This window comes from Drosophila busckii, chromosome X (assembly GCF_011750605.1).
Source record: "Drosophila busckii strain San Diego stock center, stock number 13000-0081.31 chromosome X, ASM1175060v1, whole genome shotgun sequence".
NCBI lineage: Eukaryota > Metazoa > Arthropoda > Insecta > Diptera > Drosophilidae > Drosophila > Drosophila busckii.
In genome coordinates, this window is record NC_046608.1 from 13,455,413 (window position 1) to 13,472,687 (window position 17,275).

General features: G+C 37.1%; 1 protein-coding gene across 1 annotated transcript; it reads right to left on the reverse strand.

Moving 5' to 3' along the window:
- Window positions 1-258: 258 nt before the first annotated feature.
- Window positions 259-8,066, reverse strand: LOC108605052 (tyrosine-protein phosphatase corkscrew). The gene is made up of 7 exons (XM_017994620.1): window positions 7,989-8,066; window positions 7,348-7,556; window positions 3,515-3,677; window positions 2,179-2,476; window positions 1,196-2,124; window positions 1,039-1,129; window positions 259-452 (listed from the first exon to the last, which is right to left on the reverse strand). The coding sequence occupies exons 1-7, from the start codon at window positions 8,064-8,066 to the stop codon at window positions 259-261; spliced, it is 1,962 nt and encodes a 653-aa protein (XP_017850109.1).
- Window positions 8,067-17,275: the final 9,209 nt, after the last annotated feature.

Here is a 17,275-nt window from a genome sequence, read left to right on the forward strand (position 1 = left end):
AATATGTGGCGTTGGCAGCGGTTGCTGCAACTTTGTTGCATGTTTGCTGGCAGCGTTTGTTGCTGCTGCTGCTGCCGCTAAAATTGCCGCCGCTGATGCCTCCGCGGAAGTTTTAGTCGCTATTAAGCTTAGATTAGAAATTGCTGGTGGTAGTGGAGATCTTTGTGAATCGCTGCCAATTTCGCCGGTGTATCTGCAAATTTAGGAAAACAAGCATTAAACTGTTGCTTACAATTTTGTTTTTCACACTAATTCAACTCACTTGATGTTGGTGTATTCGCGTCCAACCTGTATGCTCTGCACCTCGGCCCGCTTCCGTGCAATCAGCGTTTGTATATAATGCTGCACGGCATAGTAAACAAACTTGTATTGCGCCTCTGTCTGGACCATGCCCGAGCGCTGTGATCGCACCATTTGAATTGTGCGCTGTATATCGATTTCAGTATCCAAGCCTGCAAGAAATAGAGCGAGAGAGAGAGCGCATTGCATTAGCTAACAGTTTTCAATAGCTTAACATAGCTGTTAAGTTAAAGTTAGACGCAAGCTGTGCAGCTTGCACTGCTTTATGGATAAAAAGTTATCACAATCTAATTTCAAAGCTAGAGTGCTACAATTTAATGCATATATTAAAAGTAGCAATACATAATTTTATTTTTTTTATTTTCTGTTTAGATCAAGTTTTCAATCCCTCTTCATCAAAGATTATTATAGCATTACAATATATTTGTTGATCAATTTAATTAATTTGCTAGTTATTGAAATCATTTTGAAAAGAACTTGATGTTGTTCTATATATAATATAATATATAAATATATAATTATTTATTGTGCTCATTAAAAATCCACACGAATTTCAAATATTTAATAAAAACCAAAGCAACAAAATAATTGAAATTTTAGCCAATGTGCATTGTTAAGCTCGCACTGTTATGTTTAACACAACTGCTAACTTAACATGCACTGCTCTGTTCTGTTTAACACAACTGCTAACTTAACATTCACTGCTCTGTGCTGTTTACTTCTGTTCTGTTAACTTACCATGGCGCTCAATTTGATCGAGTATCATGTCAATGACAATAAAAGTGCCGGTGCGTCCAATGCCCGCCGAGCAGTGGACACAAATGGGACCCTAAAGTAGCAGATTGCATAAATTAACAAAATAAATTCAAAAAGTATTTGCTGATTGATTACTTACGGGCTTCTCGCCGGCTTGCACCAGATTGCTCTGCCTGCTGTTGACGTCCTGCAGGAAGTTGAGCACGCAGCCGGGATCGGCGGGCACGCCGTGATCGGGCCAGACTTGAAAGTGATAGTGGTAGATGCGTCGCTCGGGCTGGTCGCGCCACGAGAAGAGAAACTCGCGCAGCGTATAATCATTGGTGGAGTTCTCCTTGATGCACTGCACCTTGGCATGGCCGAACTGCGTGCACTGACCCTCGTCGGGCCAGTAGCGTTCGCACTTGGTCTTGCCACGCTCCATCTCCTTGGTGGTCATGACAATGACGCGCGTGTTCTCCTGCCAGATCATGTTCCAGAAGTCGGTCTTGGTGTGCGTCAAGCAGCCCTGGGTGGCAATATAGGTTTTGAACATTTCGCGCTCGCTGTTGAGCGTGCCCAGCGAGATGAGACTCGACGAGGCAATGGACAGCGGCGGTGGTGAGCCATCGCCGCAGTGTTTCTTCAGCAGCGCCGCCAGGCAGCCGTTGATGGCCGCCTGGGCGGACGATGAGGAGGAGGAGCCAATCGAGCTGGAGCAGGTGGCGTTGGTGGGTGTGCCGGGTCCGGTGGCCGAGCCAGATGTCGAGAGCGATTCGCTGCGCTTGTGCTTAAGCGAGTCCGACTTACGCATGCAGGTGGGGCAGTTGGTGTAGGGCAGGGTGGCGGACTTGACCGCACACTGGACACACGTCTTGTTCTGTTGCTGGCAATTGAGGCAATTGCGTTGAGTTATCGCCGCCGTGCAGGCCGGACACGAAACGCTCGACGTGCTGTTCAGGCTCTCCGATGAGCTGCTCATGTTATAGGCGTCGCCATCGGTGGGCAGACGAATATAGTTGGCATTTATGTACTCCGCACCCGGCACACTGCGCTCCACATCCTGCAGCTTGACACGCGTGTGATCGTCTAAGAGAGCAGAGAGTTAGATTTGCATAGCTAATAACTGGCAGCTTCACTTACAGGGCAATATATTGCGATAGCGATTCTTTTGCCGATTCTCATCCTTGTAGCCCTCGTGGCGCGAGAATGTGTCACGACTGTCCTGCTGCAGCGACTCGAACTCCTCCCAGAAGCCGCCCTTGACCAGCTGATCCACGCGCGCATTGATGCCCGCCGCCGTAATCCTCGTCGCATTGAAGGGCTGCCTCAGGTGCACCACAGTGCCGCAGGTCTCCACCATTGGATTGCGCTTGTAGTGATCGATGAGCTCCGATAGCGTTGAAAAGGGTTCGCCACCGCCTACGTCGTATTTCTTATCCTGCAAAAACAACAACAATATAAAATAAAAATCAATGTGCTTACAGCTCGGCAGCAGACCAAACGTGATTGAAATGTAAAATCACCACACACACATAAAATTGAAGTGAATTGAAGTGTTTTTCGTTGCTGGGGATTTACTTGGTGCGTTAAATTTATTTTATTTGACAGCAATGCATAAACATTAGGCTGGCTCAGCTTAGTTCATATTAAACTTTTCTCAAGCATAGCCAACAATTCTCAATGTCATTTAGTATTAGAATTATTTATTTATTAAGTTAAGGCAATAAAACAAAGCAGAGCAAGCCAACAATACGAACTTATTAAGTGATTATCTTTATCGTAAATGAAATCAGCTTGTCGCTTAATTATACAAATATGTTTAAAAAATTTTAATATTTTTTTTTTATAATTTTTTAATATATAAAAATTGTAAGGCAAATTCCTAGAGCAACCCAAATTTTTTAAATATTTATAGTAATGAAATTTAAAAAAAAATCACGCAAACAAATTTATATTTTTTATTGGGTTATTCACCACAGCCTACAAAAACTTTTGCTAAATAATTTTGCAGTTAACAAATCGATACACCCTAATATATTTATATATATAGTTTATAATTGTTAGGTAAATGTAATTTACACTAAAATCTCATTAGTTTTACTTTTTCTGTTAGGTTTCATAAATTGGCGAACTGCTTAGCATTGAGAGACTGTTAAGCAGTTGACAGTCTTTTAAGCAGTGCATTTTTATTACGCATACGCGGCATAGTCACATGCATTACAAATATTGCACGCCAAATGGATAATAGTAAACAAATATATGTGCATATAGCAACAAATGTGGAAAAAAAAGAACATATAGTGAGTTTTTATAGTATATGCGCATTTAAATTGCCAACAACTACTAAATTCAAGGTCAAACGATGAGGAACTTTATGAGCAGAGCCAAGTCGTTTGCATTACTTGCTGCAGCACAATATAACAAATCAATTCATATATTGAGCGTGTGTATGTGTGTCTGTTTCATTGTCACTTACCTGCCATCTAATCATGACATGCGTCACTTTATCATCTGTGCGCACGGATAGAACAAAATCACCTGGTTTGCTTTGAGATTCACGCACAAGAAACGAACCATTCTTGCCACGCTCCAGTATCAGTTTTTCAGCTTCCTTGCCAGAAAGATTGCCATGAAACCATCTGCAAAAGAGAGATGCAACTAGTTGTTTAGTTTAAGGTTAACTTCCATTGCATTATATGTGAGAGACTGACTGACTAATTTTTCAGCAGCTCTGTTGTTTGTACTACGTGCGCGCTTGAAATGCAACTATGAACTGCTAAAAAAAATTGCAAACACACACATTGGGGCGAGAGAAGCGCGCTAAATGACAAGCAACAACAATTACGATGACGATGACGACAACGCCAACGACAACGACGACGAGTAGGAAACTAACAGGCCCAGGCCAGGCCAGGCCAGAGCCAGGCTATAGTGTAAATAACAAATACGAATACGCGCACGAGCTCAAAAGTGCACAGCACGAAGAAAACAGACAAATGCAAGGCAAACAACAACAACAGCAATAGCAACACAGCACTTACTTATAAGTAATGCATATACGACGTGTGGAAAGTGCAAGTTGAATTTACAATTTATTTTGTGGTTGCTGTTGTTGCTTGAACTTGCTTATAAGGCAATGGCTGTTGTTGCCCAGGCCAAGCTAGTTATACAAATAAAGACATATATATACATATAACTACTATATACGTTTATTTGTCTAAGCAATTGCCAATCAATAGCTTGACACAGTAAGGCAAAGTAAACGCTTTGAAATTTGCACTGCACTGCACTGCTTAAGCAGTGCGCACTGCAAGCAAGCAGTCACACAAGCAGTTATGCCCGCCAAGCTGCACTGCATGCAAAAATTCAAATTTAACGGCTTAAACAAATTGCAATTGCTTGTTTTTTTTATTTGCTTGTTTTTTTTTTTTATTTTGGCGTGAACTACTTAACATAAATAACACTAACTCAATAAACTTGCTTTGAATTTCAAATTTTTTGTTTTGTTTTCATAGTTCGACTTGACAACGAACTAGTTAATAGTTATAGAGTTCGACGGCATCTTTGCAATAAAAAGCGTAAATCGAGCATAGACATATATAAACAAATCAATCGCATTAAATTGTACTTAAGCCGGTTTTCATATCTGCTTGTTGTTGTTGTTGTTGTTGTTGCTTTTGGGGTCATAGTTATCATAAAAACATGTCGCTCAATGATCACACACATATATAACATATATATACTATATGTTTATTGATTGAAATTGTTGTACGATTTATCTTCCGTATAAGTTTGCTATTTATAGTTACAAAAAATCAAATGTACACCTGACTCAACTTATTACGGCTCGAACATTAGTCAAAGCGTGATTTCAATGCTGATCATTACTTTGTTACATATTCAAGGTAAATTTGCCCCTGCACCCCCCACCCTCGCCCCTTTCGATATGATAGTTGTGATAAGAGTTGAGTTGAGTATTTTTAGTAACGGAAGTCAAAGTCGCATATCATAGATTTCTTATCGCATTATAATTTAAATAATTTGCTAAATTCAAATTAAAATGTTTGTCAACGCCATTAAAAATTAATTGCTTTGCATATTTTTAATTTTATTTATTTTTTTTTTTTTTTGTGTTATTTTAACTGCGCAGTGAGCTTTGTTTGCTCTTCTTTCTTTAGCTTTTCTTTAGCTTTTTGCATAATGGAAATTGACAGCAGCTTGTTTATTTAACCAACAATTTTAACAAATTAACACCTCTCTTAATCATTCTCTCTCTTTCTTTCTCTGTCTCTTTTGCTTGGCAACTTAATCACTGTACATACAAAAATGTTTAATTCAACTTTAGGTGAAATTTTGTTTACATAACATAAAGTTATTAATTGTAAACTCAATTTATTACACATGTATCAAATTGCTTTCAATTAACTTGCACAATTATGCGTAGTTAATATAGAAATTTAAACAAATTGCGACGAAAACAAAAAAAAAACGTCAAAACACTGCTTGGCATTGTTTTTTGCCTTCGGATTCAAGTGCAAGTCTCAGTTTTATGCCCTTTTGCAAATATGGGAGCAGTTACAGTTGCTATGCATATATAAACAATAATATACACATGTTAAAGCCTTATAGAGCAGAGAGCTGCAATTCATTGCAGTTAAATAAATTGCGCTGTCTAAATATGCAAGTTGCTCATTAATTGTTGCGGTTTTTGTTTCGTTATGAATTTGCACAAATTAACAAAGCTATGCGAACAACAATAACAACAGCAATAAAAAATAATAAAAAAAACTATTAAAAATATGCAAGTAGTTAATGCAAAAAAAAAAACACAATTTACAATTTGACAGAATGCACTTGTATTAATAATAGGTATGCGCGATATTAACGGTAAACAGCGAAATGTGCAACGAGTGGGAGAGCGCGGAAGTGCCAAGCAGTGCGCAGTGCAAGCAGTTGACAAGTTCAAGTTGGTACATTGGTTAAATTCTTGCGAAAAAAAAAACGAAAAATACTTCTAAGAAACTCTGATGATAACGATAAAAACAAAATTGCAGACCGACAGACAAGGCAAACAAGTGATAAGCAAAGCATACAGTTGAGCTTGTTGCTCTCTTATCTTTGGACTACTGTATTTATGATGCTGAGAAAACATGAGTGAAAATAATCTAATTAGTAAGCCAGACGCCGCTAGTCAAGGCACTAAGTGCTAAAATCAATATGCCAACAAACAAATATTGCACTAAAGTAAATCGCAGTTCACAAAGCTAACTTGAAATTTTATAGAAATTGGCTGAAATGAGTTCGGAAGTTGACATTTATGGTCAAGCTACGCATAAACAAGCAAGAGAGCCTCAGCATTATAGAAAATGCCAATACGAAGGCGTTTGTTTACCCGCACGTTGACCATATAAACAAATATATACATATATATATGCATATATATTCAAAGTAAAAGCCATATGTCATTCTATTAGAATGTTTCCCCCTCTGCGTTTGCTCAATCATTTTAGCCTCATGTTTTGCTTAAATATTTACACATTTGCGTGGCAATTTTGCGTTTTTTTGAGGCACATGACAATTTTTGTTATTGTTTGGCTTATTAGGCGCTTGTTAATGCCACCAAAGCAACTGCCACAATGGAGAGTGGAGCAAAAAACAACAGAAAACAGTTTAATTTGCGTAGCGCACGCGCCAGCAAAAAAAAAAAATAAATAAACGCACACTAATCAATTTTTAGAGCAGGCACAGCTTACTGAATATAACTCAAAATCTTATAGAAATATAACTGCTATGTGCATTAAATATTATTACATAAAAGAAGAGTCGAATTATTTGAAAACTGTGCGTGATTACTAATTAAAATTACTAACTAAAGCTGCAGTTTTTTGCTATAAAAATGTTAATGAAATTTAAATTAACCCTTGGAATGCCTAAAAGTATTTAACGTCACATATTAAAATTTATGTAATTTTAAATAACATTTTTTACATCAAAAATATATATTAATTTAAATTATTTCAGAGTTTTATTTTATTCAGTATATCGAAATTCATTTAGAATTTAAAAAAGTATAACAAAATTAATTAATTGAACGTTACACTATTTTTGAATTTAAATTATTACGAAATTATTTATTAATTGCACGATTAGAATTATTAATTTGCTAACTGTAGCAAAGAATATTTTTTTTTAATATTTTTTTGCCGCTTTTATAAATTTAATTTGAATTATTATTTAACTGCTTCATTAAAGTTTTTTTTATATATTAGAAAAGTGTATATGCTAGTTGGTCTTGGGCTGTGAACTTACGTGTAACCGTAAAGCTGGACACGCATATTGGCCAGCAGCAAAGCAAGCAGTTTATCGCTTGCGCCGCCGACAAAGCTTTGGGCAAAGCTGGGCGGTGATGCTGACCAGGAGAGGGGCGTGACCGGATAGGAGGCGTTGGCGTACTCATTGCTGCTCTGACTCAATTGGCTGGTGCCGCTGCAATTGCTGCCTCTTTGCTTAGAGGATAGCTGCAGATGCAAGGATTCGGTGGAGGAGCAGCTCGAGGAGGCGGTATCGCCAAGTGTGGGGCGACGGCGATGCAGACGCCTGTGCTTGTGTTTATTGTTGAGATTGTTGTTGCTGCTGCTGCTGTTGTTGTTGTTGTTATAGTTGTGTTCAACGCCTCTGATGATCATTGCCAGCTCATCGTTGCTCATGCAATTCTCATTTGTTGCTGCTGTTGTGTTTGCTTGGGATGCATCGGTGTCCGCCTTTGTCTTTTGACTCTTGCTGAACTTTGACTTTGTGCTGCTCGTTGTGCTCCCGAGGCTGTGACGCGTTCTCCCGCCATTGCCATAATGCGCCTGCATCGCTCGTTCATATTCGAAATTGCGCTGCTTGTTGTAGCAATTGTTGTTGTTGTTATTATTATTATTGTTGTTGTTGTTGTTGTTGTAGACCTGCTTCTCCTGCAGCTTGTGGTTAACCACATTGCCCAGCGAGTTGGACAATTTTTCCAGGCACTTATTAAACAGCATTGTTAATAATTTTTAATTCTTGCTTGCCACTTGATTAACTTAATCGACTTTTGCGTAACTTGCTGCACACTTGTTTACAATAAATAAATAAATGTGTTTTATGCGCAAAAAAAAAAATAATAAAAAAAAAAGTAATAACTTGCAGCTTGTTAAAAACGCGTTATATAGTTTTTTGTTTTATTGCATAAGAACTTGCTTTGAACTATGCATACAATAAATTGTTGTAGTAATTGTTTTTTTCAGCGTATTTATTGCACAAACTTTTTGAAAACAGTTAACAATTTGTTATCCTTGGCAACAGTTTTGCTGACAATTGTTGTTGTTGCTGGCTTGTTGGACAATTTCTTGGCTGCTGCGGCTGCTTGATCGTCCAGTCGCGTTTGTGCTGCAATCAAATGCTCCAAAACGAATGTAGCCGAAGGCATAATAGTTTTAACAATTTGTTTTTTAAATTTGTTTAATGTTGGGAACCACTGTTAAAGCCGCTCACGCACTTGTTTAATTCAAACTGCTTGAATGCGTTGCTTTACTTTAATTTACTTTACTTTGCACTGCTTGCGCGCACGCGCTTTACTTTACAGTTTACAGAAATACTTTTTGCGCTGCTTTGCGCGCTCTGCTTGTGACGCTGTTGAAACTCAACACGAGAATGAAGCTACAGCAGCCAGGTGCTAAGCTTTTTGCTCAAGTCCGTTCGTTAACGTGCTGAGAGCGAGACAGAGAGAGAGATAGAGAGAGAGAGAGAGACTCGTTGACTTCGTATTTTGCGCCTCGTTAGCTGCTTCGTCGTTAGCTACGAGCTGTTGTTCTTGACTCGCTTTGTCTCTTTTATAGTTGTAGTTGTGTTTTTTTTTTTTTGTATAAAATATTTGCTTTTGTTGCTCGTGCGTGTGTAAATTGCCGCTCTGCCGCTCGGTTCTAAGCGCTCAGATCGTGTGCTGTGCCGTTGAATGAATGAATGTTGTCTGACTGCGTGCGCGGCTTTTTGTTTTAAATCGCAAAAAAAAAACAACACACACACAAATCCTCCAAAAGCCTCCAAAAGCAGCAACAGCAACAACAACAAGAAAACTTGTCTTCAAGCTGCCGCTGCCCCACGCCCCTGCCAACAACTGAGTACGTAAACGTAAATGCAATAATCAAAGACATCGCCTTGTTTATTGTTGTTTGGAGGCGTTGGCGTCAGTCAATTGTTATTTGCTAATTGCAATGCCTTCTTTCACTTGAGGCGACCGTTGTGTTGTGCACTGCTTGCTAAAGTTCAATGCTTGCAGCATTTGAAAGTTTTGTATTGTAGAACTTTTACTTTCACTGCCACATTCTTTAAGGCGCACACTAAAGTTTAATTTGTATTTATTGCTTAACTTAGTCATACTATAAGTTTATTTTGTGTGGCAGCGGAAATGAAATTGCAAACGCTTAACGAGCAATTTGGCGTGTGGGGGGCAACCCCCCCAAAGACACAGTTTGTAACAGAGCGAGACAGAGAGAGAGAGAGAGCGTTGGAGTGAGCTACGGCGCAGACGCAGACGCAGACGTCAGCGCCGACGAACGTGCAACGCATAAAATTTGACAAAAATCTTATGACGACGTGCGACCAGCTTAAGGAACGCTCACCAGGGTTGGCAGCAGGAGCGGAGCGGAGCGGAGGGTTGTGTGCTTATGACTATTAAACTTGTGGGGAGCCGACGACAACAAAATTTTGACGGCTTTTCGCGCGCCGTATCTGGAGATTTGTTGGCGATGACAAACCGACTCAGGCCTCATCAGCGAATTTCGTTGGAACAGCAGCCATACGTCAAACTCAAAAGTCTCAGCCACAACAAATAAAACAAATATTCAATTGTAACTTTGAGCAACTTACATTTATTTGAAAGTAAATCAAAACTCGTGGGAATATATTTTGAAACAACTTATTTAAAACAAACTTGAGATCACCACTTTAAATTAGAAATTAAATGCGCAATTGTTATGAGTAATGCAGAATTTCAAAAACTCTGTGTCAACAACGATTTTGGAAAAGTTTCAGTGCAGGTTCAAAGAACTTTTAAATTTGTTTATATTTATTTCAAATAAACGCTGCTAAGGGCTCATCCATAGAACGCGCAGCGACCTTCGCTAAACAACAACAATATTAATTAAAATAAATAAAAAAAACAACAATAGCAGTAAACAGATTTGGGCACGACAAGCGACAACAACAACATGAGCCCAAAAAAAAAAACAAACAAGCAACAAAAACAATAAAAAAAAAATCAACATAATTTATTGTTAATAACATTGCGTTAATATGCAAGACGCACAACTATGCAAAAGACGCTTACGTCCCGATTTTTTTCAAATCTGCAGCACTTTGTTTAGTGGGGCGCGACATTGAGGCGCCACCCCCAAGCTGCAGGGCTAGTAACTTTGACTTTAAATCAGTTACTATGCACGTATTTGGCAGGAAACTAAAGAAAGAGGCGGCATAAGCATGAATCAGTCTATGATTCATATTTACAAACTGTAGCATATATTTGCATACTACCTGGAAATCAAATAAGTCTAGTGATTCAACTAAATCAGCAAGACTTGACAAGCGTATTAAACAATTGTTGCTTAAGCTTCAAAATAAAAATACTACGCTTTATAGTTGTGCCTAAAAATTGAGCAGCAACGACTGCGTTGATAGTTGCAATCGATAGTATCGATATCATTAAATGATTGTTTGTACATTTAGGTTTAAAATTGTTTTATTGACATAACAAAAATCTTTGTAATCCAACGCAACAATGTTATGCTTAAAATAGTATTAAAACTGTTTTTGTCGCTTAAGAACAGCCAACAATAGTTGTAAGACATAAACATTTACAGCATCGTAAGACATTCGATATTATCGATATAATAATTCATATTTTCTTAATCATACGATATAATGCTAAAAATAGTATTATTTGCTTTCTGAAAAAAACTTTTTTGTCCATGTGATTCGCTTGACTTGACTTTTTTTTCATGGGTAATTTTTGTACATAGCATTTATATTTAGCTTTAAATTTTTAGACGGTATATTTCCGCCCATAAATGTTTTTGTAGCCGCGTACTTAAAATATAACTTGTATCTTCTTATTGATTTATGTTTCTTTTGATATATGCCTAGAGCTATAACTGTCTCTAGTTTACATTTTGAATGTACGTGCATAATATAAATAACTACTATATATAGTCGGTAGTAATAGTACAATGGGTGAATGTAAACCAGGTCATTGCAGTCGAAAAGAAGAAAAAGCTGTTAATGCTTTCTATAAAATAAATTGCGCGTTGCCATTTTCCGGGTTCTCAGTTCAGCGATTAGGGATATGTCGCCGTATGTGAAGGACAGTTATAGCCTTTCGCTTAAATTGATTTGCACGTTTTTCCGTTTTGAACTCGTGCCGAGGGATTTACCTGAATCTATAATTTGTGCATATACAAAAAACTATATATTTATATATATATATATGTATATTGTAAGTAATAAACGCTGCGTTTCGTTTTGTTTCGTTTCGTGATTTTTTGTTTATTTGCGGTTAGGCGCACGTTCCGGAGCTTTTCGTGTGTCCGTAGACCGTTTAGGATTTATGGTTTGCTACACGTACGCCCTATACACGTCTATATAATATATATATATATATAATTGTGCTCATTAATAAGCTTCGTGCATACGCATTGCAGCTAACAATATACAAAGTTTTAGTTACAACTGAACTAGTTACGATCGGTTGCTATATAGCGCATGATCGGCTCATGACTTGTTCATGAAATTCAAATGTCAGTCTCTTTAACAGCACAGAAATTTACAGATCATCGTGTAGATCACTTATATAAGTCAGTCAAACTGTAGTAAATAAAAACTGCGTCATTTTCGATAGACAGTCGAGTAAACTTGGCTTATAGCATGTGATTATTTCAACAGTCGCTTAAAACTTTGATCTTTAGCTGATGTTTATCAATACATTGATACACTTTGATGTAGACAAAATTGTTCTAGGGCTAGCTTAGTGCTAAGCAATAGAGAACAGTTCGTAATTATAACTATAGTTGTATTTAAGCTCATAGCGCCATCTAGCGGCAATACAATGAAGTAGAAGTATTTCTATGTATGCTCTGATTTTCTTGTTTATTGACTCAAAGTGTATCTACAAGTTGTTGGCAGCCAGCTTTAGCTTGCTTGAAATTGCTTTATAATTAGATAATGAAAATCGATTTGATGCTTAGTGAACTCAATGGCAATTTTAATTGCATATATTTATACTGCTATATATGATCAAATTTAGCAGAGTTTGTTACATTTTCTGGACACAAAGTGTATAAAGCAGTTGGTTGCCCTATAATTATATATTGTAAACTGCACGGCAATTCAAAGTGTATAAACTAGTCGATCATACAAGCAAGCTACGCCCATTATCTTGCTTTGCCCGATATGTAAAATAGTTCATACAAATATATATATATATATATTTATACATTTCTGAGTATATATGATAAAATTCCAATGAAATTTTGACGTCAAGGCAAGTACAGGATGTCGAAAAACAGTTTGAGTGGGTCTATGTGACTCTTGGCACGCACCACACAAAGCACAAAAGCGGGGCAAACTGCCTGCATTGAAATTATATGCTAGATGAGCAATTAATATATATATATATATATATATATATATACGTACGTATACCGTTTACGGCTTTAGTAGAAGCTGTCGACCGACGTGCACGGCATAATTGAAATTGAAATTAACATTTTCGTTGTAGGCTTGTCTTTAATGGCAAAAAATTGAAAACATTTAAGAGCAGCGAGACAAAAGCGCCTAAAGTGGGTTCTAAACGGGGTGGTTTACATAGTGTTTAGCTGTTCTACGCCTACGTGTCGCTCCATTATCTAACACATAAGCTGAAAGCTTAATTGATTATTGTCAGATTTGTTGTTTAGCCAGGCACTCGAGACTCGAGACGCTTTAAGTGTTAACGCAAAGAAAGTAATGCAATTTAACAATTATCAGTTAGTAATTGCAGCTATTAAATGTTTGCGACTCTCGAGACGCAGAGTTAACAATTTAATTGCTAGTACGTTTAAATTTATTTCAATTTGTTTACATTGCGTTTTAGTTGCATTGCATTGCGTTTGTTTTTTAGCTAAGCTACAAAGGTCAAATGCAACAGGTGTGGGGGGTTTTTTTTTATGATAAATGATGCAACAAAAAAAATCTTGAAAAAATTACTGTACATTTTCCAACAAGTTTAGATAGACTAAAAACAAAAACAATGATTTGCAATACATTAAAATGAGCCTAGACAATTTAAAACAAGCTGATAACTTAAACCAAGTTAGTATTAAGTTAAGTATATTTTATTAGAATTATGGCCAAACATACTTTGGCTACATAGTTTAATTAACAAACTTTCTAAATTCTTCCTCTACAAATTCCTAAAATTAAAATAACGCTACACTATTTTCAACAACAACAATTCAACAATTTATCCAAGCGTTATAAAAACTATGGCTATAAAAAAATACGCTTTGATCTATAAATTCATTGGCTATATAGTTTAATGAACAGACTTTTCAAATACTTTCTCTAAAAATTCTTAAAAATATTTGCATTAAAATTAAAATAACTTTACACTATTTTCCACAATTCAACAATTTATTCGAAATAAAAATACGCTTTGAGCTATAAATTCTACATATTTAACCGTTACTGCCTCCCCAAGTACTTTCTATATAAATCCTCAAAAGCATTTCCTAATGGCAATTTATCTGCTTACTTAGCTAACATATTTTCGATATGAATAAAAGACGTCATCTGAAACTTTACGAGGGCGTCTCTGGTGACGCAGCAGCCGCAATTGACGCTGAAGATCACTAATCAATAAATTCATAATTAAGTGTACGAATTACGAGCGATACTGCATTATACAATCGACTTTGGCGATTTATAAATATTTATACGTCGCTCTGTTCGATGTTAAAAATAACCAAATAAAAGAATTACAGCTCAGCTCTCGACCCAGAGAACGTCACAAAACAAACCAAAAAAAAAAGAAAAAAAACATCAACAAAGCCGCAGATTGTCGCAGATTTAGTGGGCAAGGGCTGGGGGTTGTTATAAACATATAACTGAGTGGTGAGCTGGGGGGAGGGGGTTGCACAACGTCATTTGCTGATGCTTAACACAGTTAAAAGATTTTTTTTTTGAAGCGCTGCTTGCGCTTGGGCTGATGAGGCGTCTGTGTATTTTAAGTGGCGCGCCAAAATTAGCCAAAAAATAATAACAATAACAATATGAGGCGGTCAAAGTCGCAGGGCGTGGCCGCGTGACTGCAAGAAAAGGTTGCTGACCGTTAGGATGCGGAAAACGCAACAACAACAACAATATATGACACAAAGACAACAAAAGCGAAAGATAGAGAGAGAGAGAGAGAGTGTAAAAGACGGAGAGGGACGAAGAGTGCAGTAAAGTGCAGGCAAAGCGAATGGAATGTAAAAAAAAAAAACATTTGACAGGCAGTCATAAAAAGAAATAAAAGAAGAAAGCAAACAACAAAATGTTAATAAGCAATAAATAACAAAGATGCTTTTTGCAATTGTATTTGTGTATGCCAGCGTATACATGTGTGTGTGTGTGTGTGTGGGTTGCAAACAGACAAGAGCGGTCGCGACAACAACAGTGCACTGCTTGGTATGGGCATGGTGGGTGTAGCTGCGTATATTCATATACGCAACAGGTGTGTGCACATGTGTACGTGCTATAGCAGTTAGACACACACACACACACACACACAAGCAAGCAAGCAAACAAACGCACGCACACATAAGCGTTAAGTTTCATTTGAATTTGGTTGCCAACAGCATTTGACAAAAAAAAAAGGGGGAAAAAAACAAGCAGCAACACTGATAAGTGTGCCTGCCTTAACAGCTAACAGCGCAATGTTTATGCTACGTTTAACAGTCGCTGTAAGTGCGCTGTTAACGCCAGCAGACAGCGCGTCGCGCCTCTGCGCTTCTTCCTCGGCAATTGGTCAAGGCAGCGGAATTTGCAAATTGTAGTATTGTGTGTTTATTTACTATTTCATTATTTTGTCAACAAATTACATGCGATATATACATATATGCATATATATTTATATATATATATATAGCACTGTATGACAATTTGATGCGTAGCTTTTATGCTTAACGAGCCGAGTGCAAGTATTTGCTACACGCTGCTTTAAATTAGCCACATCTATGTATTATCTGTTGGAACTGATAAAAATATGCATATATGTATAATGATAATGCAAATCAAAGTATATTTATATACAGCAGACAGTAAATATTATGGTTGAGTACGACAAAAAAAATTCCGTTCATTAGATATACTTAGTTAGCTAAACTAAGCAAGCCCAGCGATAACGTTGCCCAGATTACGCATAACTGTACAGAATTAATTCCAAGGCTAAAGCCAAAGCAGATGTAGGCTCATTAACATAACATTGGCTTTAAATTCCTTGCACATTTCCTTCTATTATGCCCCCTGCATAATGATTTGCTAGCTCTAACATAATTTATAGCAAAATTTATAGCATGTTACTTTTTTTTATTCATAGCTCTCTATTGATTCGATATCTCATGCCAATGATAAGCTCCTTGGTATCTTTTATATTAAAAGTCAGCAACGTTCACTTATCTCAACATTTGCCTAAGCTATCAAAATATTGCAAAAATAATATTCGCAAGCTCAAATTGCATAATTCACTTGTTGATTGAATTGCATACATAACTGTATATGCATGTGTATAGACTGCATGGCGACAAACGCTACAGATATGATTATATACACACATACATTGGCAGTCAAACTATCTATCTATCTATCCAGCTGATAAGACTGTAACAACAATTGTATATGTTTATAAATAAGTGTCCTACCTTTCTGTTGTGGGCTCAGCGCATATGAGCGGCTGTTTAAGCTCTATCACCTGCCCATTCTTCTCCTTCAGCTCACCGTTCTTCTCATAGTACTGTACCAGCTCCGGCAATGTGGCAAACTTTTCACCTGCAATTTGTGTGTTTACATTTTACAGCATATTGACTTTTGTTTTTTTTTTTTTGCTACCATTACTTACCACCATAGAGATCAAAGAAGTCACCATTATTCTGTATTTTAATGTGTGTTACTTCGTTGCCCCGGCGCACGGAGAGAGTGAATGCGCCGGGATTTGATGAGGATAGACGTGCTAGATATGAACCGTCGAAACCTTGTTCCTGCAGCAATTTTTCAGCTTCGATGCCCGTTATCGTTGGGTGGAACCATCTGTAAATAAGCATACACATATAGTATGTATATATTAAGCCGATTCCCATGCATGTATAGACAATATACAATGCACCATATGTACACTGGATACACGCACATGTACATCTGTTAGTATGGTACATCATTTATCACGTGCATCACATCATCATCATGTACATGCAAACATACATACATATGTACATATGTATGTCTGTCTGTCTGTATGTACATAAGCGGCTGTTGCTGCCTTCATTTACTTTTTAGCACTTTGTTGCACTTCGTTTTTATCAGACAGTGTTGTCGTACTCTTCTTCTGTATTTTATTTAATTTTTTTCATTTTTTTTTCTTTTTTTTACTTTGCTTTTTTGATTTTTGTATATACTTATACATATGTAAATAGCCTCAAAGCGTATCTGTCGGTATGTGTGCGTTCGCTGTATAATGTGTGTGTGTGTATATATGTGCTTGCAGTGCGTGTGTGCGAGTCTTCAAGTCTGTGTGTGTGTCGTTTTTCCTATTGGATTTACCTTCGCGATGACATTTTCTTATTAAACGCGCACTTAACTAACAAATAAATTTCACACTTAACGAAACAAAAAAAAATAAATAATTAATTTTTGTGTATATGATTTTGTTGAGACTTATTGTTTAGGATACAAAAAAAAAACTATTTTTTGATTTTAATCACCGCCGTGGATGACAGTGAGTTGGCCGCAATATGAGTGAAGCAAAAGAAAAGAATAGTCGACAGCAGACTATCGAAGAAAAGTATCGTACGCTATAATTGGCTGTTAGGTTAACATAATCTGTAGTACTATCGACTCTGCTGATGTGGCTACATTGTAGTGCGCGCTCAATTTGAATTCAAAAATGCTAGTTCTTTTTTGGATTGTTTTGTTTGTTTTATTCAAGCAA

Coding starts and splice junctions, on each gene's coding strand:
- LOC108605052 (XM_017994620.1), bottom strand. CDS start 8,066: ATGCTGTTTAATAAGTGCCTGGAAAAATTGTCCAACTCGCTGGGCAAT. Junction 7,557..7,988: donor ACAAGCTGCAGGAGAAGCAG/GTCTACAACAAC, acceptor TTGCATCTGCAG/CTATCCTCTAAGCAAAGAGG. Junction 2,125..2,178: donor CTATCGCAATATATTGCCCT/GTAAGTGAAGCT, acceptor CTGCTCTCTTAG/ACGATCACACGCGTGTCAAG.